At 45.9% G+C, this 25,750-nt stretch overlaps 2 protein-coding genes across 4 annotated transcripts in view; both read right to left on the bottom strand.

Moving 5' to 3' along the window:
- Window positions 1-25,750, bottom strand: part of LOC132871829 (polymeric immunoglobulin receptor-like) — a 227,064-nt gene that overhangs the window by 163,706 nt on the left and 37,608 nt on the right. The window lies entirely within an intron of this gene.
- Window positions 5,466-25,750, bottom strand: part of LOC132871831 (transmembrane domain-containing protein TMIGD3-like) — a 37,400-nt gene continuing 17,115 nt past the window's right edge. The window contains exons 6-11 of one of the 2 annotated variants that reach the window (XM_060906371.1): window positions 18,461-18,516; window positions 16,711-16,776; window positions 6,515-6,559; window positions 6,314-6,358; window positions 6,113-6,172; window positions 5,466-6,043 (exon numbers count right to left, since the gene is read on the bottom strand). In XM_060906371.1, coding sequence (XP_060762354.1) covers window positions 6,116-6,172; window positions 6,314-6,358; window positions 6,515-6,559; window positions 16,711-16,776; window positions 18,461-18,516 — 269 coding nt within the window. In that variant the 3' untranslated portion in view covers window positions 5,466-6,043; window positions 6,113-6,115. The remainder of the gene's footprint in view (window positions 6,044-6,112; window positions 6,173-6,313; window positions 6,359-6,514; window positions 6,560-16,710; window positions 16,777-18,460; window positions 18,517-25,750) is intronic. The other variant, XM_060906370.1, reaches the window with a different exon arrangement.

The following is a 25,750-nucleotide window of genomic DNA, read 5'->3' as shown; positions in this document are numbered from 1 at the left end:
GCGTATGACGTAAGCACGCTGCTTGTGCGAGCACATAAAACCCAATAGAAAATGCATTGGGAGCATGATTTTCGAAAAAAACATACGTACCATTACTGTCAATGGGAGATTTTGGGGCAAATCTGAACCTGACAGAAATCGCCCCAAAAGGGCGTGGCTACACCAGGCGCGACCTTAGCCTGATTGGACAATGACATTACTGTTGGTAGTAGGAGTAGATGATAAAAAAAAAATCTCCCTCCCTGTTTGGGAGTGCGGCGCCCAAATCGCCCCTATTAACGAGCCGCCAGTGGTGCACACAATGAACACTTCTGTACAAATAGTATTGCTGGGTTTCAGTCACGTGACTTTTCCTAGTGGTTTTACTGGAAGGGAAATAGCTGGAAGCCCATGGGGTCAGTGTTCAGGGTTAGCCATGATACAGTGCCCCTGGAGCAGAAAGGGTTAAGGGCCTTGCTCAAAGGCCCAAAAGTGGCAGCTAGTATCAGTGCTAGGGCTTGAATCCCTGACCTTCTGATCAGCACTGCAGAGCCTTAACTGTTGAGTCACCACTGCCCAAAGCTGATACTGTGTCTGTAACACCTTGAGCAGTTCCTCTTCTTGTTAACATCAAAACCACAGTGTGTTTTAAATGATAATAAATTTCCAGTAAGAACATGTCACATGGTGATCATAGATAGACAGATAGATAGAGGGTATAAAAAGTGCACACACCCTGTTAAAATGATAGTTTTTTTTCTGAACTAAAAAAAAATGAGACCACGATAAATTATTTCAAAACTTTTCCCACCTTTAATGTGACCTATAACCTGTACAATTCAATTGAAAAAAAAAACACAAATCTGTAAGGGGGGAAACATAAAAAACGTACAATAAGCAGGTTGCATAAGTGTGCACACCCTGAAACTAATACTTTGTTGAAGCACCTTTTGATTTAATTACAGCATTCAGTCTTTTTGGGTTCACACCTGCCATCAAGTAAAATGACTCTGATTAACCCCAAATAAAGTTCAGACATTTACTCAGTTGCATCCTCCAGCAAAAGCCAGGGTTCACAGAGAGCTTACAAAGCATCAGAGGGATCTCACTGTTGAAAGGTATCAGTCAGGAGAAGGGTACAAAAACATTTCCACGGCATTAGATATACCATGGAGCACAGTGAAGACAGTCATCAAGAAGAAGTGGAGAATATATGGGACAACAGTGACATTACTGAGAACTGGACGTCCCTCCAAAATTGATGAAAAGCCAAGACAAAAACTGGTCAGGGAGGCTGCCAAGAGGCCGCCGAGAGGCCTCCAGCAACACTGAAGGAGCTGCAGGAATTTCTGGCAAGTGCTGGTTGTGTACTACATGTGACGACAATCTCCCGTATTCTCCATATGTCTGGACTATGAGGTAGGGTCAAAGAAAAACATCCAGGCCTGGCTAAATTTTGCAAACTCTCCCAAAAGCATGTGGGAAAATGTGTTATGGTCTGATGAAACCAAGGTTGAACTTTTTGGCCACAATTCCAAAAGGTATGTTTGGTGCAAAAACAACACTGCGCATCACCAAAAGAATCCCATACCCACAGTGAAGCATGGTGATGGCAGCATCATGTTTTGGGGTTGTTTTTCTTCAGCTGGAAGAGGGGCTTTAGTCAAGGTGGAGGGAATTATGAACAGTTCTAAATACCAGTCAATTTTGGCCCAAAACCTTCAGGTGTCTGCGAGAAAGCTGAAGATGAAGAGGAATTTCATCTTTCAGCACAACAATGACCCCAAAAACGTTTTGCAATGGCCCAGCCAGAGCCCAGACCGAAATCCAGTTGAAAATCTGTGGGGTGACCTGAAGAGGGCTGTGCACAAGAGATGCCCTCACAATCTGACAGATTTGGAGCGCTTTTACAAGGATGAGTGGGCAAATATTGTCAAGTCTAGATCTGCCAGGCTGATAGACTCCGACCCAAAAAGACTGAATGCTGTAATTAAATCAAAAGGTGGTGTAGTGGTTAGCGCTGTCACCTCATAGCAAGAAGGTCTGGGTTTGAGCCCCGTGGCTGGCGAGGGCCTTTCCGTGAGGAGTTTGCATGTTCTCCCCGTGTCCGCGTGGGTTTTCTCCGGGTGCTCCGGTTTCTGTCACAGTCCAAAGACATGCAGGTTAGGTTAACTGGTGACTCTAAAGTGAGTGTGAATGGTTGTCTATGTGTCAGCCCTGTGATGACCTGGCGACTTGTCCAGGGTGTACCCTGCCTGTAGTCAGCTGGGATAGGCTCCAGCTTGCCTGCGACCCCGTAGAACAGGATAAAGCGGCTACAGATAATGAGATGTTTTTCCCCCTAACAGATTTGTTTGTTTTTCAGTTGAATTGTACAGGTTATAGGTCACATTAAAGGTGGGAAAAGATTTGAAATTATTTATCGTGGTCTTATGTTTTTTACATCAGAAAAACTGATCATTTTAATGAGTTGTGTACACTTATATCCACTGTTTGTGTGATATATACACTACACTGTACATTTAAAGTGATTTTCTTTGCAATCTACACACACTTTATGCTTTCCATTGCTATTTAATGATGCAGTTTTGTTTTTTCTAGGTTTTCTTATGTCTAAGTGCTAATGACTCAGCAGAGCAAAAGAATGAGCCCAATTTGACAACAGCAAAATAAATTCTAATGTCATAATCTTAATATGATAGTTGTACATTTCAGCATTGACTGATACAAAAAAAATCCATCTTTCTTCAATGTGAATTGGCCTTGAAAGATTAATTGATTGATGCATTTGCAATAAATTATTAATAGTTCCTTGCAGAAAACTACAACAGAGAGTTTCCCTGGCAGAAAATGATCTACGTAGGTCCACTTTAGAAAGATAGAACCGTTAACCATCCACAAAACCTTATTCTTGGTAGAACCACTTTCATTTTAACATTTCCAGTTCAAATTTATTTTCTACAAAGTAAAGGAAGTCGTCCATGGGCGTCATGGTGGCACCAAGCCTCCACGTTTTGGGGTTTGATCTGAGTTCTTGTTAATGGCTGTATGTCTTGTTTACCATAGGTGCTAAAGAAATAGACTTGCTTGAAATTCTTGAAGACGTTTCACCTCTCGTCTGAAAGGCTTCTTCAGTTCTGTCTGACTAGTGGGGAGTTCCAGGTATGTATCCTCTAGTGCAGGGGTGTCAAACTCATTTTCATAGAGGGCCACATCATTGAATTTATAGGTTACCGAGGGCCACATAATCAGTGAACATGTGTTCAAAAAGTGCAACCATGAAATCTGTATTGCAGTATGATCGGTTTATTCAAAATTGGTTTTAAATGCAACATTTCATTGAGAGTAAACCATGACTAAACAGAAATATTGGCCTATGTGAAATTTTGAAGCTGTGAAATAATTGTCCTAACCACTCTAAAACAGTGTGGCTGAAAAAAAATAAAAAATAAACATATAGCTTACAACAGTAACATTTTCAAATGCAACTTCTATTAGTTAACTGATCAATATTCATTCATAGATCAATATTCATTCATTCATTCATTCATTCATTCATTAATGAGAATAAACTGCAGTCAACAATGTGCACAACAATGTCCATAACACTTATTTGTGCTCACCACAAAAAAACCCCTGTGGCTAAGAAAGTTAGTGTGAGTGAGTGAGTGAGTGAGTGAGTGAGTGAGTGAGTGAGAGTGTGTGTGAGAGAGAGCATTTCAGTTGCTTTTCCCAGACATTTGGCATCTCTTGCTCTTCACCAACTCATCAAAATCAGGATTTAGTTTCTGCACAGTTGAAACTTTCATGATATGATTAAGGTGGCTGTGTGTAAGTCAAGATCTCAGTGCAGTTTTGCTTAGATTCATAACAGAAAATGCTTGTTCACAGAGATAAGTTGTCCTAAACATACAGTGGCGCTTGAACGTTTGTGAACCCTTTTAGAATTTTCTATATTTCTGCATAAATATGACCTAAAACATCATCAGATTTTCACACAAGTCCTAAAAGTAGATAAAGAGAACCCAGTTAAACAAATGAGAAAAATATTATACTTGGTCATTTATTTATTGAGGAAAATGATCCAATATTACATCTCTGTGAGTGGCAAAAGTATGAGAAGCTCTAGGATTAGCAGTTAATTTGAAGGTGAAATTAGAGTCAGGTGTTTTCAATCAATGGGATGACAATCAGGTGTGAGTGGGCACCCTGTTTTATTTAAAGAACAGGGATCTATCGAAGTCTGATCTTCACAACACATGGTTGTGGAAGTGTATCATGGCATGAACAAAGGAGATTTCTGAGAACCTCAGAAAAAGCGTTGTTGATGCTCATCAGGCTGGAAAAGGTTAAAAAACCATCTCTAAAGAGTTTGCACTCCACCAATCCACAGTCAGACAGATTGTGTTCAAATGGAGGAAATTCGAGACCATTGTTACCCTCCCCAGGAGTGGTCGACCAACAAAGATCACTCCAAGAGCAAGGCGTGTAATAGTCGGTGAGGTCACAAAGGACCCCAGGGTAACTTCTAAGCAACTGAAGGCCTCTCTCACATTGGCTAATGTTAATGTTCATGAATCCACCATCAGGAGAACACTGAACAACAATGGTGTGCATGGATGGTTGCAAAGAGAAAGCCACTGCTCTCCAAAAAGAACATTGCTGCTCGTCTGTAGTTTGCTAAAGATCACATGGACAAGCCAGAAGGCTGTTGGAAAAATGTTTTGTGGACAGATGAGACCAAAATAGAACTTTTTGGTTTAAATGAGAAGCGTTATGTTTGGAGAAAGGAAAACACTGCATTCCAGCATAAGAACCTTATCCCATCTGTGAAACATGGTGGTGGTGGTATCATGGTTTGAGCCTGTTTTGCTGCATCTGGGCCAGGACGGCTTGCCATCATTGATGGAACAATGAATTCTGAATTATACCAGCAAATTCTAAAGGAAAATGTCAGGACATCTGTCCATGAACTGAATCTCAAGAGAAGGTGGGTCATGCAGCAAGACAATGACCCTAAGCACACAAGTCATTCTACCAAAGAATGGTTAAAGAAGAATAAAGTGAATGTTTTGGAAAGGCCAAGTCAAAGTCCTGACCTTAATCCAATCGAAATGTTGTGGAAGGACCTGAAGCGAGCAGTTCATGTGAGGAAACCCACCAACATCCCAGAGTTGAAGCTGGTCTGTAAGGAGGAATGGGCTAAAATTCCTCCAAGCCGGTGTGCAGGACTGATCAACAGTTACCGGAAACGTTTAGTTGCAGTTATTGCTGCACAAGGGGGTCACACCAGATACTGAAAGCAAAGGTTCACATACTTTTGCCACTCACAGATATGTAATATTGGATCATTTTCCTCAATGAATAAATGACCAAGCATAATATTTTTGTTTCATTTGTTTAACTGGGTTCTCTTTATCTACTTTTAGGACTTGTGTGAAAATCTGATGATGTTTTAGGTCATATTTATGCAGAAATATAGAAAATTCTAAAGGGTTCACAAACTTTCAAGCACCACTGTACTGTACAGAGGAGTTTGGCTGCAAAAGCAGTCAGGCTGGGATAACAGGACCCAAGGCCCTGGTAAAACATTTCGAGGTCCACTGTATTAAAATGTTGCTGTAATACGGTGTTGCACTGCAAATCAGTAAGCTCCAGCTGGAGATATGTAAATGGCACCTCGGCAGCGCTCACGGTGAACGGAGAGGTAAACACTGAGAACCGGCTTTCAAGTTGGTGGAATTCACGAAAGCGGCTGTGGAATTCATTCTTTAGCGCAGCAATCTTCTCTCTATAACGCCGGACCACAATTTATTACAATTTATTATGACCTGGATGACTGAGAACCTTCACAGACTTATAGTTTTGCAAGTTCTTCTAATTTCTCCTACGCAAAAAAAAAAAAACATGCTTGTAGGTAGATTGGTTTCTTTAAAGTGCCCCTTTGGTGTGAATCAGTTTGAGTGCGTGGACTTCCATGTATTCCATCCAGGGTGTATCTCTGCCCTGCATCCAGTGTTCCCAGGATTGGCTCTGGATCCACCCTGATCCTGCTCAAGATAAACTGATTATTAAAGATGAATCAATAGTCCGACATCAGTGGATTTTGTCCTTCTGTTTAAGAGTTCCTCACCTCTTACTCTTGAATCACCATGCTGTAGACCACTGCATCGTCTCTGATTCTTGGAGAACGCTGGGAAATGTGGCAGATATAGCACAGTGAAAATATCTGATTACTACTAGGCTGAGTGTTCTTCGGTTATTAAAGCTACCACAAAGTAAAATCCAGTATTTAGTCATGAAACCAGCTTGTAAATAAAAAATTTTCCCATACCACATTGCCATAGGTCGCGTCATTGTCCTTGACTGTTAGAGAACCCTGGAAATGGATCAGTTATCATGATTAGAGATAATGCAAATACGTACTTTGGTAATAAAAACCATCACTAGGTAAACTCTATTAGGAAACCAGTATGCAAATAATATAATTTTTTAAAATATAATTTTCATTTTTATTAATACATTTTATTCATACCATATTGCTGTAGGTCACGTCATCATCTTTGACTGTAAAAGAATGCTGGAAAATGGATAAGTTGGAATGATTAGAGATAAATTATATGAAGAATTTCTGACAAATACTATAATGGTACCAAGAGTAATAAACCGTGAATCTCTAACCGAGATATTTTTTCATCTAATATGAGAGGTGGACAAAGTACACAACTTCATTACTTAAGTCAAAGTACAGATCCCACTGGTCAAATGTTACTCCGATACAAGTGAATGTTGTCCAGTCAAATTTTTACTTAAGTTAAAGTACTGAAGTACTTGCTTTTAAAAATACTTAAGTATTAAAAGTACATTTTCTGCCAATGCATTGTTGTATTATTGTCACAATGCTTACAAAACCTACTGTAATGCCATGACCAAAGATAGAAATGTGAATTCACAAAATGAATGCATGCTGTGCCATCATGGTGGTTTAACGTTAAGCTAGCTAGTCAGTGAAATGCCACCTGACATGCTAGCAAACTCTTTTCAAACTTGAAATTATATTGTGTAGCTAACGTTACTAGAAAATAAAGATTTCTACACTGTTTATTTGGCAAAATTATGCTAAAATATATTTCTGAAAGGACTTCAGATAAGTTAATGTTATTCATGTTAGCGTAACTCCATTTTTACATGCTAACTGACAGTGTCCTAGTTAACTAGCTATGTGTAAACGTTAGCTGTGGACAAGGCGATGGCAACTTGGTGGGCAAATCCATATAAAGTCATTTGACTAACCCATACATGTCAACCTTTGGTCAATCAAACCTGTATAACCAACCTCCAAAATCCTTATTTCCCTTATAAAATCCTTATAAGATGCAAATTAAAATAATTTACCTACAATTTGAATGATAATTAACAATGATATATCCCAGTTACTTTTTATTCAATATTAATAACAATAAACCTTCAGAATGAATACAAAGCTCCAATGTTTGACAAAAACACAAAGTGTCACTCTAATGTCCTGAATTGTACTCTATGACAGCTTTTTTTAGCACTCTGCACCAATACCTCACTAGGCTGCATGTCACAGCAAGTGTCTAGCTGTGTTGATCTTACACTGCAGTAGGCCAGGTCAGTGTGTCTGCATTCAGGTTCTTTCTGCTCTCTGTGTGTATCCTCCTGACTTGAGAGAAAACTCTCTCACAGTCAGCATTACTGTGGGGTAAACAGAGCACTGCCTAACTTGAACTAAAACGCCCACTACCTTGTGTTTTCTGTCTTTTCCAGTTGTTGGCATATCAGTTTTTGAGCGCGCAAATACTGTCATCAGTGGCTGATTTTGCCTTTGGCTTGTATTCCGCTGATGTTTAGTTTCGATTTGAAATGTTCTTTCACATCATACACTCCCGATGCTGCAACTTTGATGTCACGCACACACAGTGTGCAGTGTGCATATTTGTCGTTTTTGGAGGCTGCCGGTTGGATTATGCCATTGAAAAGGTCCTTCCATTCAGGGTGTCAAGTCGTGTCAGTTTTGTTTGGTTATTTCTGTGCAATTTCCCCAACTTGAATAAAGGATTGTGGCATCTGGTGGAGGTTTAGGGTAACTGGACTTCACTCAAAGGATTCGACAAGACCACTGTTTCCGTTTCCTCTTTTTTTCTCTTTTTATTAAAGTTCAAGGCACATCCATAAAACTGCAATGGCAGGTAGATGGTAGAAACAGTTAACAGGTCTTTAGCTCTTTAAGTCTTTAGTTCTCTCTTTAGCTCTTAACACTTCTTTAGCTTTGTCTTTAATTTTCTCTTTAGGTGAAAAACCTTTGAAAATATAAAAATAGAAAAACCACAACAACAATTATTAACAGTTAAAATGCAAAAATGCAATGCTTCTGTGCAAAATACGCATGTAGAAATGCACTATGCAAATATGCCTTAAATACTTATGCAAAATAGACATATGAGAATAAATATTTTAAACTACAAACCAGATAACACTTAAATATGACTGTAGAAAAATAAGATTTAACTACTTAGTATACACATTAAAATCACAAGGAAATAAACTACCAGAAGAACCAATACAACTACACAAGCCATAGCAGTACGCTCAGTTTGGCCATTCACAGCTGCTTTAAGTAGCCCACAAATCCACTGCAACTACCAATACCACATAATGCAGATAAATATTGCAATGAAGGAATCTGTGCCCAGGTTTATACTTAACCACACAAACAATAAGACGCCAACAATGGAGTACAAACACTACGCTGCGTGTATTCAAATGGAAAGCCCAACACTATTGCACGGCCACGCATTGTCAAAACAAATACCAACCACAGAGATGCAGCACAATAAATTTCAACATTAAATAAAGCAGAACAAAATACAAATGCTTACCGGCTGCCTCTCCAGTTTCCCAAATGCCACATTTGCACAGTGTTAGCTCAAGTAGGTCAGAAGCACAACAGTTTTAAAGTAACTCTTACCAGTCTCTCACCACCCCACAACTAATCAGCTGATTAACACACCTGTGAGCCTTCAGTTTGCAGCTCACACTCAGCTGCAACGAGCCCAGCTGCAATTGATAATCAGCTGACTGGCAATGCTCGTTCCAGTCAATCAGCTGAGCTGCAGTGATCTCACTTTCAAACACACACTTTTTTTCCAGTTTTCTAAACACATTTTTCCCCTGTGTTTCCCAAATGTGAACAAACACCATTAAAAACCAGTTTGACTTTACACAGGGGGAAACCTACCACTGTATTGTGTTTTGAATTTCTTTGCCGGAGTGCCCATTCAGAATCTTTTCAGTCGCTAGTGAAAGTCGCTCAGGTGGAAATACGCGTTTCAAACAAAATGTTACTTCACAGTTGGCGGGATTCTAGCAATGCGGTGTGCGCATGATCAAAAGTGGAACGAAGTCTCGCTACCACAAGATAACGCGCGATTTCATAAGACTCTTTACTGGCTGTCTGTGCTTTCTGTGGTGTACAGTACGTTTGTAAATGTTATGCGTTCTTTTATCATCGTGGGAATTGATTATAGCTCTAAATAAATATTGAAGTTTTTTTAAAGAATCCATATAACTTTATTTGTACGCCCGTATACTACATTTATTGAATCAAATCCGTATAAAATACAGACATTCCGTATAGGTTGATATGTATGCTAACCAGACTGCATAGCTATCGATCCAAACAGAAAAAGGGAGTTGACCCTGCTATCCAAGTGGAAGGAGAACTTGACTGGTCATTCAGAATCTCAAATGAGAGATTGAGGGAAATCACGAACTACTGTTCAGTAAGAGACTTTTACTATGCTAAGTATCTTAAGTATTTGGGACATGTCTGCCGGTTGGAAAACAGCGCATTTCAAAAACGAGTTCGGTTCGACAACAGAACACCAAAGAAGATCTGGTCGAATGTGGAATCACTATTAGGCATCGATGTCTCTCAAGCTCGGAGAACGTTAATGGACAAAGCAAAACTCAACCGTCTACTGGGACTTCGTCTATCCCTATAGCCCATAGACGATGCCCTAAGGCCGAGTACGGCCATGGAGGGAAAAACTGATGATGATGATGATGATTGCAATGTTATGGCTAGCTCTAAAAGCACAGACAACTTCATTGCAAGCTTTCTCTTGGAATAAAACGTTTACATCCTTCAACATGCTTTCACTGTTAGGACTGGGACTGTTTTGGCCTCTAGAGGCCGCTGTTATGTTTATCTTGTCATGGTTGTTTTGGCCTCTAGAGGCCGCCACTGTGTTTTGTGTTTGTCTTGATTGCCTGTTTCCTGCCCCGCCCTGTTCCTTAATGAGTTTGCGTATAAATACCCCTCTGTTTGTTCCCCTAGTCACGGAGTCTTTATGCTATGTTGTCTAGTGCTAGTTTCCTCTGTCCCACGTATCTTGCCTGTGCCCTTGTGTTTTTGATGTTTTTGCTTTCTTTGGACTTTGTATTTTTGATTTTCTGAGCGTTCTGCATTTTTGCCTTTCCTTTTGTTTTTTGGGACTTTGAACCTTTGGATATTTTTATTTTTGGTCATCTTCTGAACTTTTGGATTTTCTTTTTGTTTTTTCCATTGGATTGTCTCATCTCATTATCTCTAGCCGCTTTATCCTTCTACAGGGTCGCAGGCAAGCTGGAGCCTATCCCAGCTGACTACGGGCGAAAGGCGGGGTACACCCTGGACAAGTCGCCAGGTCATCACAGGGCTGACACATAGACACAGACAACCATTCACACTCACATTCACACCTACGGTCAATTTAGAGTCACCAGTTAACCTAACCTGCATGTCTTTGGACTGTGGGGGAAACCGGAGCACCCGGAGGAAACCCACGCGGACACGGGGAGAACATGCAAACTCCACACAGAAAGGCCTTCGCCGGCCCCAGGGCTCGAACCCGGACCTTCTTGCTGTGAGGCGACAGTGCTAACCACTACACCACCGTGCCGCCCCCATTGGATTGTATATATTGTAAATAAACTGTTTTTTGATACTCTACCTACGCCTCATGCCTCTGCACTTGAGTCATCCCCCTGGTGGCCTAGTGGGGGTTTGCTGGATTATCACACCAGCGACCTGGGTTCGAATCCCAGCAAAACCCTAACAGAAAGACTCCGTCATGACTGACTCAGCAGAGGCTTCTTCAACTGTCTACCTGGCTAACCTTCAGGGAATGATGGCTGCGTTAACATGCCTCAGATCCACCATGGACACTCATGGATGGACTCTTGCAAGCCAACGTGAGACCTTTGCTTCAGCAAATTGGGAAAACCCTGGCACAGCTGACTTCTCTGTGCCTGATTCTGTTCCTGTTCTGCCTCCTGCCATGCTGCCTCCTTCACCTTGCGAACCCAGCCTTCCTTCATACCACAGAGGTATGACGGCAAGCACAGTGAGTGTCGGGAGTTCCTTACCCAGTGCCAACTCACCTTTGAGCTTCAGCCTACCACCTACGCTATGGATCGCTGCAAGATTGCCTTTGTGATAACCTTGTTAGCTGGTAAGGCACGAGCATAGGCAACAGCCATCTGGCAGAGACAGAGACCCGAGTGCTCTGATTTCCAGCTGTTTACGGAGGAGATGCTTCATGTCTTCGATCAAGCAGACATCAGCAAAGACGCAGCCAAAAAGCTCATGTTCATCCGGCAAGGAGGAAGCGTCGCAGACTACGCCATCTCGTTCCGGACGCTCGCAGCAGTAAGTGGATGGAATGAGACTGCCTTGGTTTCAGCCTTTCACCATGGTCTGTCTGGCCTCTATCGGATGCCCAAGTGACCTCGAAACACTGATTTCTCATGCCATTCATCTGGACAACAGGATTAGAGAACTCTGCCAAGTCCTGAGTCTCCCCGGCCTCACTGCCTCAACATGGAGCCCGTCTACCTCCTCCAGTGACTGTCCAGAACCCATGCAAGTGGGCTGTACTCGCCTCTCCGCATCTGAGAGGGAGCGCAGAAGGAGGGACAAGTGCTGCATCTACTGTGGCAAGCCTGGTCACTTCCGAGCACTTCCTGAGCTCTTGGGAAAAGGACCGCCCCATCCAGCCGAGGGAGGGTTGTGACGGGGCCTACCCTCTCTCCCGGACTTCCTGGCCAAGGAATCTACATCCCGGTTTCCGTCTCCTGGGGTGAGTCTGTCCACTCTTGCCAGGCCTTGTTAGACTCAGGGGCGGCTGGAAACTTTATGGATATCCACTTTGCCCAAAGTATCAATGTCCCGACTGCACCTCTTGAAGTCCCATTGTCTGTGTCTGCCCTGGATGGCCAAGCTTTAGGTGACGGAAGAGTCACCCAAGTTACTTCTCCAGTCTTTCTCCAGTCTCAAGGTCACAAAGAAGAAATATACCTGCACCTTATTCATTCACCTGAGTTCCCAGTTATTCTAGGCCTTCCTTGGCTTACTCGCCACAACCCTCGCATAGACTGAGTAACAAGCCAGGTTGTGGAATGGGGTCCTGCATGCCATGCCTCTTGTCTGCTCTCTAGCTCTCCTGTGTCTCCTGCCAAGCCTCCTGATCTCACCGAGTTATCTCAAGTTCCCACAGAGTACTGGGATCTGAAAGAGGTTTTTAGCAAGAGCAGGGATGCCGTTCTTCCTCCGCACCTCGCCTACGACTGTGCCATCGACTTGCTCCCTGGGACTACTCCTCCTCAGGGCTGACTATTCTCCCTCTCTCAGCCAGAACGCAAGGCCATGGAGGAATACATCAAGGAAGCCCTGGTCTCTGGGTTCATTCGACCATCCACTTCACCTGCTGGTGCCGGCTTCTTCTTTGTCGGCAAGAAGGATGGGAGGCTCCGACCGTGTATTGACTATAGGGGCCTGAACAAGATCACCGTGCGCAACCGCTATCCCCTTCCGCTGATGTCCACAGCATTCGACCTGCTCCAAGGCACCACCATCTTCACCAAGTTGGACTTACGGAACGCATACCACCTCATCCGTATCCGACAAGGAGACGAGCAGAGGTAGAAAAACCCGCGTGCAGAAAGTAAAAACCCTGCCACATTTTTGTTCCAGCCATTTCAATGAACCAGCTGATCCTAATTACCACATCCCCTAAGCCAGGTTGATGAGCTAATTGGTGAAATCACCTGTGTTGAGAGCACAGGCAGAAGGAAAACCTAAGCAGGACTTTTACTTTGTCAATCCAGTTTTTCCACCTCTGGAGACGAGTGGAAGACTGCCTTTAACACCCCGTCAGGGCACTACGAGTACCAGGTGATGCCCTTCGGACTCACCAACGCACCAGCTGTTTTTCAGGCCCTAACCAACGACGTCTTGAGGGACATGATTAACCTGTACGTTTTTGTCTACCTCGACGACATCCTAATCTTTTCCAAGACCGTGCAGGAGCACCGCCACCATGTCTGCCAGGTTCTCCAGAGGCTGCTACAGAACAATTTGTTCGCTAAGGCCCAGAAATGCGAATTTCATATTCCTGAGGTCTCCTTTCTGGGTTTTATTGTACGGACAGGCCAACTCCAGCTGGATCCAGCCAAGACCCTGGCCGTCCGGGACTGGCCCACCCGCAAGTCCGTCAAAGAGGTTCAGCGGTTCTTAGGATTTGCTAACTTCTACCGCAAGTTCATCAGGAACTTTAGTTCTGTAGCAGCGCCCATATCGGATGTCACCAAAGGGACAGGTGGATCATATGCCTGGTCTCCTCAGGCGGAAAAGGCATTCAAAGACCTCAAGCACCGCTTCTGCACGGCACCCATTCTGGTCCTCCTGGACCCTTCGCAACCCTTCATCGTCGAGGTGGACGCCTCGGACAGCGGCATCGGCGCGGTCCTCTCTCAACGCTCGGAAGGAAGGTTGCACCCCTGCGCATACTTCTCCCACCGCCTGAGTTCTGCGGAGTCCCGGTATGACATGGGGGATCGAGAACTGCTAGCACTTAAACTGGCCCTTGAGGAGTGGAGGCATTGGCTGGAGGGAGCGCAACACCCATTTTTGGTCTGGACTGACCACAAGAACCTGGAGTACCTCCAGCAAGCAAAGAGCCTCAATCCACGACAGGCTAGGTGGGCCTTATTTTTCAGTCGGTTCGACTTTACCCTATCATACCGCCCCGGCTCCAAAAATACCAAACCTGACATGCTTTCCAGGCTGTTCGCTCCCACCAGCAGGGAGAGCAAAGTTGGTCCTATTATCCCTGTGTCCCGGATTGTGGCCCCTGTCCGCTGGGATATTGAGGAGGCCGTCCGATGAGCCCAACGCCAGGACCCTGGTCCTGGGACGGGGCCACCGGGCCTCTTGTACGTCCCACATCAAGCCCAGGCCAAGGTTCTCCAGTGGGGTCACTCGTCCCCTCTCACCGCCCACCCGGGAGCTCGAAGAACCCTGGACTTTTTGAGAAGACGCTTCTGGTGGCCTAGCATGGAGAAGGAAGTGAGGTCATTCGTCCTTTCCTGCGAAGTGTGCACCAGAAGCAAGAACCCACAACAGCATCCCCAGGGTCTCCTGCATCCTCTGACCATTCCCCGGTGTCCCTGGTCCCACGTGGCAGTCGACTTCATCACGGGTCTCCCTGAGTCACAAGGTAATACTGTCATTTTGGTCATAGTAGACAGATTCTCTAAGGCCTGCCGCTTCATACCACTGTGCAAGCTCCCTTCTGCCCTGGAAACTGCCAAACTCATGTTCACTCATGTCTTCCGAGTTTTTGGTCTCCCACAGGACATTGTTTCTGACCGGGGGCCCCAGTTCTCCTCCCGAGTGTGGCACGGGTTTTGCAAGGTCATCGGAGCCACTGCCAGCCTCTCCTCTGGGTTCCACCCACAGTCCAGTGGCCAGACGGAGAGGCTCAACCAGAACCTGGAAACCACCCTGCGAGGCCTGGCTATGGATAACCCAACATCGTGGAGCACCTGGCTGCCATGGGCAGAGTACGCCCACAACACCCTGTAGTCATCGGCCACCAAGCTGTTGCCATTCCTGTGCCAATTCAGGTTCCAGCCACCTCTGTTCCCGGACCAGGAGGAGGACGCGGGGGTGCCCTCGGTCAACCAATATGTGAGACGGTGTCACAAGACCTGGAGCAAGGTCAGGAAGACCCTCATCCAGACCTCCAGAACCAACCAGACTCAGGCCAACTGCCATAGAAGGCCTGCCCATGCTTTCCGCCCTGGGCAGCGGGTTTGGCTGTCCACCAAGGACCGCTGCGGGTGGAGAACCGCAAGCTTGCTCCTCGCTACATTGGCCCCTTCAAGGTGGTGCGCAGGGTGAACCCTGTCGCCTACCGGCTCCAGTTGCCCCGGACTCTGAGGATCAACCCCACATTCTATGTTTCCCTGTTGCGGCCCGTACTGACGTCCAAGTATGCCCCTAGGAATCCCCCACCCCCCCGCATCTTCCAGGGTCAGACTGTGTTCACCGTGCATTGCCTGCTTGACTCCCGCCGGGTCCGCAGCGGGCTTCAATACCTGGTAGATTGGGAGGGCTATGGCCCTGAGGAACGCTGTTGGGTCCCCGTCTGGGACATTTTAGATAAAGGACTGTGCCGGGACTTCCATTCGGCCCATCCGGATCGCCCTGGGAATGTCAGGAGACGCTCCTGGGGGGGGGTCCTGTTAGGACTGGGACTGTTTTGGCCTCTAGAGGCCGCTGTTATGTTTATCTTGTCATGGTTGTTTTGGCCTCTAGAGGCCGCCACTGTGTTTTGTGTTTGTCTTGATTGCCTGTTTCCTGCCCCGCCCTGTTCCTTAATGAGTTTGTGTATAAATACCCCTCTGTTTGTTCCCCTAGTCATGGAGTCTTTATGCTATGTTGTCTAGTGCTAGTTTCCTCTGTCCCACATATCTTGCCTGTGCCCTTGTGTTTTTGATGTTTTTGCTTTCTTTGGACTTTGTATTTTTGATCTTCTAAGCGTTCTGCATTTTTGCCTTTCCTTTTGTTTTTTGGGACTTTGAACCTTTGGATATTTTTATTTTTGGTCATCTTCTGAGCTTTTGGATTTTCTTTTTGTTTTTTCCATCAGATTGTATATATTGTAAATAAACTGTTTTTTGATACTCTACCTACGCCTCACGCCTCTGCACTTGAGTCATCCCCCTAGTGGCCTAGTGGGGGCTTGCTGGATTATCACACCAGTGACCTGGGTTTGAATCCCAGCAAAACCCTAACATTCACAGGTTGAACAGCGAGTTTTTGTTGATGTGGTTTGTTTTCGGCAAACGAAACAAATCTTTAATCCTTTCAGAAAACTGAAACATGGGTTCATGGGCCATGGGTGTGTGTGTGTGTGTGTTCCCCAGAAGAACCACCTACTTCCATTCTACCATCAACTGATCATGTTAAATAACACTGCAGAGAAATCATTGAACTTGATTTTATACAGTCTATGGATGTGATGTGACCCTAGTGATTTACTGATTGGCTGTCTCAGTGTCACTTGCGAAAAAACCAATCACATTTTAGAAAAGAAAAGAAAAGAACATCCACTTTCAAAACTGCTTCATAGTAACGAGTAATGAGGACCTTGACAGAAAGGTAGCGGAGTGAAAAGTACGATATTTGCCCTTCAAATGTAGTGAAGTTAAAGTCATAAGTTTCCCAAAAAAATAATACTCAAGTAAAGTACAGATCCTCAAAAAGTGTACTTAAGTACAGTACTCAAGTAAATATACTTCGTTACTGTCCACCTCTGTCTAATATACCGCATTCAATCCCTGCTCTAGGTCATGGCTATCCTTTAAGGGTTTACTTACAGTTTGATTTTTTTCTGCACTGACCACAGTGGTGTAGGTCACGTCAAAATCCAGTGCTGATGGTGGCTGTGGATGTGAGTATTGATTCATGGTTATTTTATTATCTCTGAATAGTATACAGGCATGTAGAGTTTATGTAAAATGACACATTCAATTTTATTCTGTAAACTGCAAGGCTTGGATCGGACTACATGATATTTTTGTCTTTCACGATGGTCACCATGTCGGATTAGACAACCATAGTGCCATAAATTCTTGCCATGTTTTGGCTGAGAGACTGGAAACAATGCAAGTTTCATCCCAACCAATTATCATTCATATCCTTGCATGTCGCTGCAGAAGAGGGTCAAGAAATTGTCAATTACGGCTACAGAAGGAACGTTAAGGAACATGTTGTAGGAGTCATCAAACTAGGTGAGAAAATACAACAAATTCTGACATGCTAGACTGTTTTTTTTTTTTGATTGGCTTACACTCCAAGTCCCATTCGTCATTCCCGACGTTCATATTCAGGGCCTGACGCTGGAAATCTGTCAGCCATGGCAAATTCCTGTCAAAATCAGTCTGAATTCATGGAGTCTGATCCCAGAACAGTAATTTTTCTCACAATATATTTGATTTTAAAGTTGCAAATACAGAACCAGTCAAAAGTTTGGACACATCTACTGATTCATAGGTGTTTGGTATTTTGACTATTTTCTACATTGTAGAACAATACTGAAGACATCTAGACTATGAAATAGCATATGGAATTATGTGATAAACAAAAAAGTGTTAAAAACCAAAAAGTTTTATCTTTTAGACTCTTCAAAGTATCCAGTGTTTACCTTGACGCTTTGCACACTATTGGCATTATCTTACCCAGCTTCATGAGGTAGTTACCTGGAATGCTTTTCAATTAACAGGTTTGTCTCGTCAAAAGTTAATTAGTGGACGAGTTTTGTTCCTTCTTAATGCATTTGAGATCAAATAGTAAATAATAACAATACAGTAAACAAGTGTTGCCAGGCAAAACAAACCTCGCCTGGTAGCACTTATGATGAATATGAAGGAAGATGTCGCGAAAAAATGATTTTGACCTTTTTGGTGACCTTGACCTTGATTTTGACCTTGTGTGTGAACATACTTGGCCAGTAAACATGGTTCTGATACTGATTCTTTGCTGCTCTCAGCCAATCAGAACACACTGTACTGCTCTCACACTGTACTGCACAATTCTTACACTCTTACAGCATGATGACCTAGTGGATACCGCCTCTATATGAAGCAGTAGCCACAAAAACCTTGACCTTGACTGGATGACCCCCAAAATGTTGGAGGTTCTATTTGAGACCAATGTCCATCTATCCTGAAAGTTTCATGAAGATTGGTCCAGCTGTTTTCCCGTAATATCATTAACAAAAAAACAAATAAACAAAGAAACAAAGAAATCCCACCAAAAGCAATACCTCGCCCCCTGGAGGACTCCGTCCCGAGTGAGGTAATAACCCTATTCCATACCACAACTGTAGTAATCCATACAGTATTATGTCAAGAACCACTCAACTAAGTAAAGCGAAACGACATCCATCATTACTTTAAGACATGAAGTGACTTTTAATTCATAAAAATAAAGAAAAACCATGGAATTAGAAGGTGTCCAAACTTTAGACTGGTACTGTATGCAGTTGTAAAGACACTGCCTTGTATATGAACCTCAACAGCAAAACTGCACCAGATTGCTGATGATTGCATCTAACGTAATACTAACTGTGTGAACAGCGGCGTCATTGCTCTTCTCTTGAGTCCTGTTTTGATTTTCCTTCCCTGGAAGTGAGATAATTAAAACAAGTTATACATAAAAATAAGACACTTCTGAATGGAAAATAACCAACAATGGGGTGGTGTTAATTAGAAAATGAATCAACACTTTCTGGACAGTTGGATTCAGGAATTCAGCATCACTATGGTGTAAAAATGTATTTTCTATAACAGCAGTAATACCAGCTGTAATTCAAATCACAAGTTTTTATAAATGAATGCACTAAAATGATAACTAATGTTGTCGTTTTTTACAGTAACATCTATCTCTCAGGGATTTCTATGATGGATACTGTACATAATGTACGCCTAATAATATAAACATAATAATAAACAGATTTAAATGTCTAATCATTGATATGGTCAGCTTTTCTGTGAGGTGGTGTTTATGTAATGTTAAATGGATTGGAAATAGACAACTTCAGGATGCTTTTTATTGAATATTTTTTCTCTAAGAGTGCATGCCATTGTGTTTTATTCCTTGCTTAACTGTTGTTTCCTTCCTGTTTTCTTTTACTTGGCCCAACTCTGACCTGGTCACGTCACTCAATCATTGTTTACAAGTTTCTCATGTTACTGCTGATACACACTGTATATTGTACAGGTTTTTTTTTTCCTTCTACTTCTTTTTTTTTTTGCTTTCACAGTGTCTTGAAACTTGTTTACACTGCAATATTATGTTGGTTTAACTAGTTTCCCTCATTTTCTTTTTTTCCCACGGGAGGTGTAGCACCTAATTACGTGTACACATGTTTACAAATTTGATTTGTCTGATGATGCAAAATGAATTTGCGCAAAACTTGCATGATTCAATGTGTTTGTGTATTTCACATTACATTAATGGCATTTCGCAGATGCTCTTATCCAGAGCGATGTATAACATACCCAGAGCAGCCTGGGGAGCAGTTGGGGGTTCGGTGCCTTGCTCAAGGGCACTTCAACCGTTCCTACTGGTCCAGGGAATAACCCTAACCCATAACTACGTCATCGCTTGTTTACTGCAATGCGTTATGGGTGATACCCTGGGTCAGCTCCGCCATATTGTTTACTTTTGCCTTTGTTAAACACTGCATTGTTCTGTCTAACCAGTTTTAACTACACCTAAAGTGAATTGCTGTGTGCCTTACTGTGTCTCCACAACAAAGAGAACACCTCATTTGAGCTTTTATCAGCTGCCAGTTGAGAAGAGAAGAAAGAAATTGATAAGTTTAATCCGCAATGAAAACCTTCAAACTGAATCAAAATGGACAAGTGTTTGTAGCTTACTGTGGCAGCGGGGGCGTGGCCAAGCAGCAGTCTGTGAATGGAGGGCGGGGTCGGGGAAGGTAAGTGGCTAGGTCATTACACCTGATGTCAATTTGTGTGTGTGTGGGTGTGGGTGTGTGTTTGTTGCAGGGATGGAGTATAAAGGGAGGGGAAGAGGAGAGAAGAATGTCTCCCCGACCACAGCATTTGTGTGAGTGAGTGAGTGAGTGAGTGAGTGAGTGAGTGAGTGAGTGAGCAAAAGAAAGAAAGAAAGCGAGCGAGCGAGCAAAAGAAAGAAAGAAAGCGAGCAAGCGAGCAAAAGAAAGAAAGAAAGCGAGCGAGCAAAAGAAAGAAAGAAAGCGAGCGAGCGAGCAAAAGAAAGAAAGAAAGCGAGCTGGAAAGCTCAATAAAAGTGCGTTTGTGTAAACACGAACTCTCGCCTGCCGTGCTTCTGTGCTCCACCCTCATCGGGGATTATTATAGTGGTGCCGAAACCCGGGACGCACAGAAGGAAACCGCCCCATGGAGTCCTCCCCGTTCAAAGAGCTCATCCTTGCCCTCGCTACCACCCAGCAGAACCAGCATCAAGAGCTGATCACCCTCCGGAAGGAGCAGCAGCAGCGCTTCGAAGCCTTGATGCTGGCCCAGCAGGAAGATCGCCAGGCGTTCCGGCACCGGCACATGTCAGCAGGGCTGCCGGCCGCTGCTGCCACCACCCTCACAAAGATGGGACCGCAGGACGATCCGGAAGCGTTCCTCGCTCTCTTTGAGCAAACAGCCTAGGCATGGGGGTGGCCGCTGGAGCAGCAGCTGCTCCTCCCGCTCCTAACTGGCGAGGCGCAGCTCACAGCACAGCAGCTCCCTGATGACACCCGGCTGGTTTATGCGGACCTGAGGAAAGCTATCCTGCAGCGGCTCGGCTGCTCCCCGGAGCAACACCGTCAGCACTTCTGGACACTGACACTGGAGGAGGTCGGCTGGCCGTTTGCATTCGGCCAGCAACTCTGGGACACCTGCCGGCGGTGGCTGAGGGCGGAAGACCGCGACGCCGAGGAGATCATCGATCTGGTGGCACTGGAGCAGTTTATCTCTCAACTTCCAGAAGGAACGGCGGAATGGGTCCAGTGTCACCACCTGGCGTCGCTGGAACGAGCCATTGAGCTGGCGGAGGACCATCTGGAGGCGGCTCTGATGGTAGGCAGAGGAGGCGCCTCCCCTCGCTTCTCTTCCCCCTCTCTCTCTCCCTCTCTCCTGTCTCTGGTCCCCCTCCCCACCCCGTTCCCCTGCCACGAAGGCGGAGGCTGGCTCCTCCCCAGCCGGCCCGTCGCACCTGTGATGTCCTCCCATCTCCCTCTTCTGTGTCTGTGTTGTCTCCCCCTCAGGTGAGTGATACCCATAACACCAGCGCTGAGGGAAAGCCTGGGCCGGTGTGCTGGCGTGGCGGGGAATCAGAGCATCTCCCGAATCAGAGCCCCACAAGGGAGGTGGGGGCTGTCATCCGGATCGCCGACGCGCCAGAAACCGCCCCCGATTGGGCCGGAGCGTATCGTGTACCGGTGAGTATTCAAGGGGATACATATCACGCTTTGGTGGATTCCGGTTGCAATCAGACCTCAATTCACCAACGCCTGGTGCAAGGTGAGGCATTGGGGGGAGCACAAGCGGTGAAGGTGTTGTGTGTGCACGGGGATGTTCACCATTACCTTCTAGTGTCTGTCCATATTCTATTCCAGGGCCAAATGCATAAGATGAAGGCGGCGGTTAATCCTTGTCTTACCCACTCGTTGATCTTGGGTACTGATTGGCTGGGATTTAAAGAATTAATGGAGTATTTAACACACAGTGGGTCCTGCCCTAGTAGGTCACGGGAAGATCCTGGTGTGGCATTGGCTGGAGAAGCTGTCACAGAGCCATCCGCGTCAACACCGTGTCAGAGTGAGGAGCACCCCGCTCCTCCTCCCTCTCTCGGGGATTCTCTTGGGGATTTCCCATTAGAGCAGTCGTGAGACGAGACTCTGCGGCATGCGTTTGACCAAGTGAGAGTAATCGATGGTCAAACTCTTCAGCCAAGCGTGGCACCAACCTTCCCCTATTTTGTCATTATTAAAGATAGATTGTACCGAGTGACGCAGGACACTCAAGCCAAGGAACAAGTAACCCAGTTGTTAATCCCAAAGAGCCGTAGGGAACTCGTATTCCATGTGTCTCACTTTAATCCCATGGCTGGACACTTGGGGCAAGACAAAACACTAGCCCGAATAATGGCCCGGTTCTATTGGCCTGGTATTCGCGGGGATGTCCGTCGGTGGTGTGTGGCGTGCCGTGAATGCCAATTAGTAAATCCCGTGGCCACTCCAAAAGTGCCGTTGCGCCCTCTTCCTCTAATCAAGACCCCATTTGAGCGAATTGGGATGGATCTCGTCGGGCCATTAGATCGGTCAGCACGGGGATATCGCTTTATTTTTGTTCTGGTGAACTATGCAACGCAATATCCGGAGGCAGTGCCTCTCCGCAATATCTCAGCACGCAGTATTGCGGAAGCGCTCTTCCGCGTTATCTCCCGGGTCGGGATTCCGAAAGAAATCCTGACAGACCAAGGCACCTCGTTTATGTCACGCACACTGCGCGAGCTGTATAGGTTACTGGGGATTAAGTCCATCCGCACCAATATATATCACCCACAAACGGATGGATTAGTAGAGCGATTCAACCAGACTCTCAAAAACATAATCCGGAAATTTGTTAGTGAAGATGCGCGTAATTGGGATAAGTGCCTCGAACCCCTGTTGTTCGCAGTACGAGAGGTCCCGCAAGCCTCCACAGGGTTTTCTCCCTTCAAATTATTATATGGGCGTAAGCCGCATGGCATTCTGGATGTGCTGCGGGAAAATTGGGAGGAGGGACCTTCACCGAGTAAAAATGAAATCCAGTACGTTCTTGACCTGCGCGCAAAACTCCACACCCTCACGCAATTAACCCAGGAGAATTTATGACAGGCACAAGAACGTCAAAGCCGGCTGTATGACAGGGGCATGAGCCTTAGAGAATTCACGCCGGGAGAAAAAGTACTCGTATTATTGCCCACGTCGAGTTTTAAATTAGTCGCCAAGTGGCAAGGGCCCTTCGAGGTCACACGGCGAGTCGGGGACGTCGACTATGAGGTAAAGCGAACGGATGGGGTGGGGCACTGCAAGTCTACCACCTCAACCTTTTAAAACGCTGGAATGAAGGGGTCCCCGTGGCATTGGCATCGGTAGTCCCAGAGAAGGCGGAGCTGGGGCCGGCGGTAAAAAGGATAACATCGCAGGCCACTCCGGTCCCTTGTGGAGACCACCTCTCACTGACCCAACTCACGGAAGTAGCCAGGTTGCAGAAGGAATTTTCCGATGTGTTCTCGCCCTGTCTGGGCCGTACCAACCTCATAGAACACCACATCGAAATGCCCCTGGGGGTGGTAGTGTGTAGCCGCCCTTACCGCTTGCCTGAACACAAGAAAAAGGTGGTTCGGGATGAACTCAAGGCCATGCTCGAAATGGGCATAATCGAGGAGTCCCACAGTGACTGGAGCAGCCCAGTGGTCCTGGTTCCCAAGACTGATGGGTCGGTCCAGTTCTGTGTGGACTATAGAAATGTCAACGCGGTGTCTAAATTTGATGCGTACCCAATGCCTCGCATTGATGAGTTGCTTGATCAGTTAGGCACTGCTCGCTTTTATTCGACACTGGATCTAACCAAAGGATATTGACAGATCCCCTTGACTCCTCTATCCTGAGAGAAAACGGCCTTTTCTACACCATTTGGGTTACACCAATTTGTCACACTCCCCTTTGGGTTGTTTGGGGCGCCCGCTATGTTCCAGCGGCTTATGGACAGGGTCCTCCGCCCTCATGCTGCCTACGCGGCCACCTATCTAGATGACATAATCATCTACTGTCATGATTGGCCACGGCACTTGGAACACCTGAGGGCTGTTCTAAAGTTGCTGAGGCGAGCGGGCCTCACAGCGAACCCGAAGAAGTGTGCGATTGGGCGGGTGGAAGTACGGTATCTGGGGTTCCACTTGGGTCATGGGCAGGTGCATCCCCAAATTAACAAGACTGCAGCGATTGTGGCCTGCTCGAGGCCCAAGACCAAAAAGGAGGTGAGGAGGTTCTTGGGGCTGGCTGGCTATTATCGTAGGTTTATACCTAACTATTCGGATGTCACCAGCCCGCTAACCGACCTCACTAAAAAGGGGGCTCCAGATCCGGTCCAGTGGATGGAGCAATGCCAACAGGCCTTCTCGGAGGTAAAAGCTGCACTGTGTGGGGGGCCACTTTTACACTCCCCTGACTTCTCTCTCCCCTTTATTTTGCAGACTGATGCATCGGACAGGGGGCTGGGGGCCGTTTTGTCCCAGGAGGTGGAGGATGAGGAGCGCCCAGTGCTGTACATCAGCCGAAAGCTGTCGATGCGAGAGAGCAAGTACAGCACAATTGAAAAGGAGTGTCTCGCCATCAAGTGGAAGGTCCTCGCCCTCCGATACTACCTGCTGGGGTGCCCTTTCACTATCTGTTCGGACCACGCACCCCTCCAGTGGCTCCACCGCATGAAGGATGCCAATGCATGGATCACCCGTTGGTATCTCGCTCTCCAGCCATTCAAGTTCGAGGTGATCCACAGGCTGGGGTCACAGATAGTGGTGGCAGACTTCCTGTCCCGTCTGGGGGGGCAGTCAGCTTCAGGGTGGACGGCTCCCCAGCCTGAGTCGGGCGGTGGGGGTATGTGGCAGCGGGGGCGTGGCCAAGCAGCAGTCTGTGAATGGAGGGCGGGGTCGGGGAAGGTAAGTGGCTAGGTCATTACACCTGATATCAATTTGTGTGTGTGTGTGTTTGTTGCAGGGATGGAGTATAAAGGGAGGGGGAGAGGAGAGAAGAATGTCTCCCTGACCACAGCACTTGAGTGAGTGAGTGAATGAGTGCGTAAAAGAAAGAAAGCAAGCAAGCTGGAAAGCTCAATAAAAGTGCGTTTGTGTAAACATGAACTCTCGCCTGCCGTGCTTCTGTGCTCCACCCTCATCGGGGATTACTACACTTATGGCCCTTTTCCACTACCCTTTTTCAGCTCACTTCAGCTCGCTTCAGCTCACTTCAGCCCGACACGGCTCGCGATTCGACTACCAAAAACCAGCACGACTCAGCTCGTTTCAGCCCTGCTTAGCCCCTAAAACTCACACCGTTTTGGAGTGGGGCTGAAGCGAGCCAAGCCGTGCCGAGTGAGGTTGGAGGCGTGAGCAGACACTCCCCTGTGCACTGATTGGTGAGGAGGAGTGTCCTCACATGCCCACACACGCCCCGCGAGCGCGCTGGAATCTGTAAACACCGCAAACCCGGAAGGAGAATAATTACGAATTACGAGAATTTCTGAAGCCTTATGCGCCTCGCCTCATCTATACGCTCTTGCCAGTATCTGTCCGCGTTGTCGGTGACAACAAGCCACAGCACCAAGACCAGCCACACTAACGACTCCATGTCCTCCATGTTTATTGTTTACTCTCCGGGTCGTGAGACTACCGCTTAAAAGATCACTGATGTCACTGTTTGCACTGCTTAACGACATCACCTGACGTCCACCCACTTTCGCTAACTCCACCCAATGTGTCCACCCACTTCCAGCCAGCACGGTTCAGCGCGGTTGTAGTCGAAATGCAACTCCAACAGCCCCGCTCAGCCCGACTCAGCACGGCACGGCTCAGCCCGACTCAGCCGCGTTTGTAGTGGAAAAGCGGCATTACATTCCTCTGGTGGGAAAAAGATGTACTTAAACTCTGACTCAGCAATATTTCCATGGTCTGCAGAATGACCTTCGGTTATAGAAGATTATAACAATCAACACTGTTCATTGTCTGAAACTAGTGATATTCCAAAGCCTGTAAAACAAAGACACATTCTTCGGTCTTTGCTTCTGAATATACTGAAGCACTCGGCAGCCGAATGAGCCTGTCGGATTGATAAAA

Source organism: Neoarius graeffei, chromosome 23 (assembly GCF_027579695.1).
Source record: "Neoarius graeffei isolate fNeoGra1 chromosome 23, fNeoGra1.pri, whole genome shotgun sequence".
Taxonomy (NCBI): Eukaryota; Metazoa; Chordata; class Actinopteri; order Siluriformes; family Ariidae; genus Neoarius; species Neoarius graeffei.
Note: the sequence above shows the minus strand (reverse complement) of the source record. Positions and strands in the feature narration are given on the sequence as shown.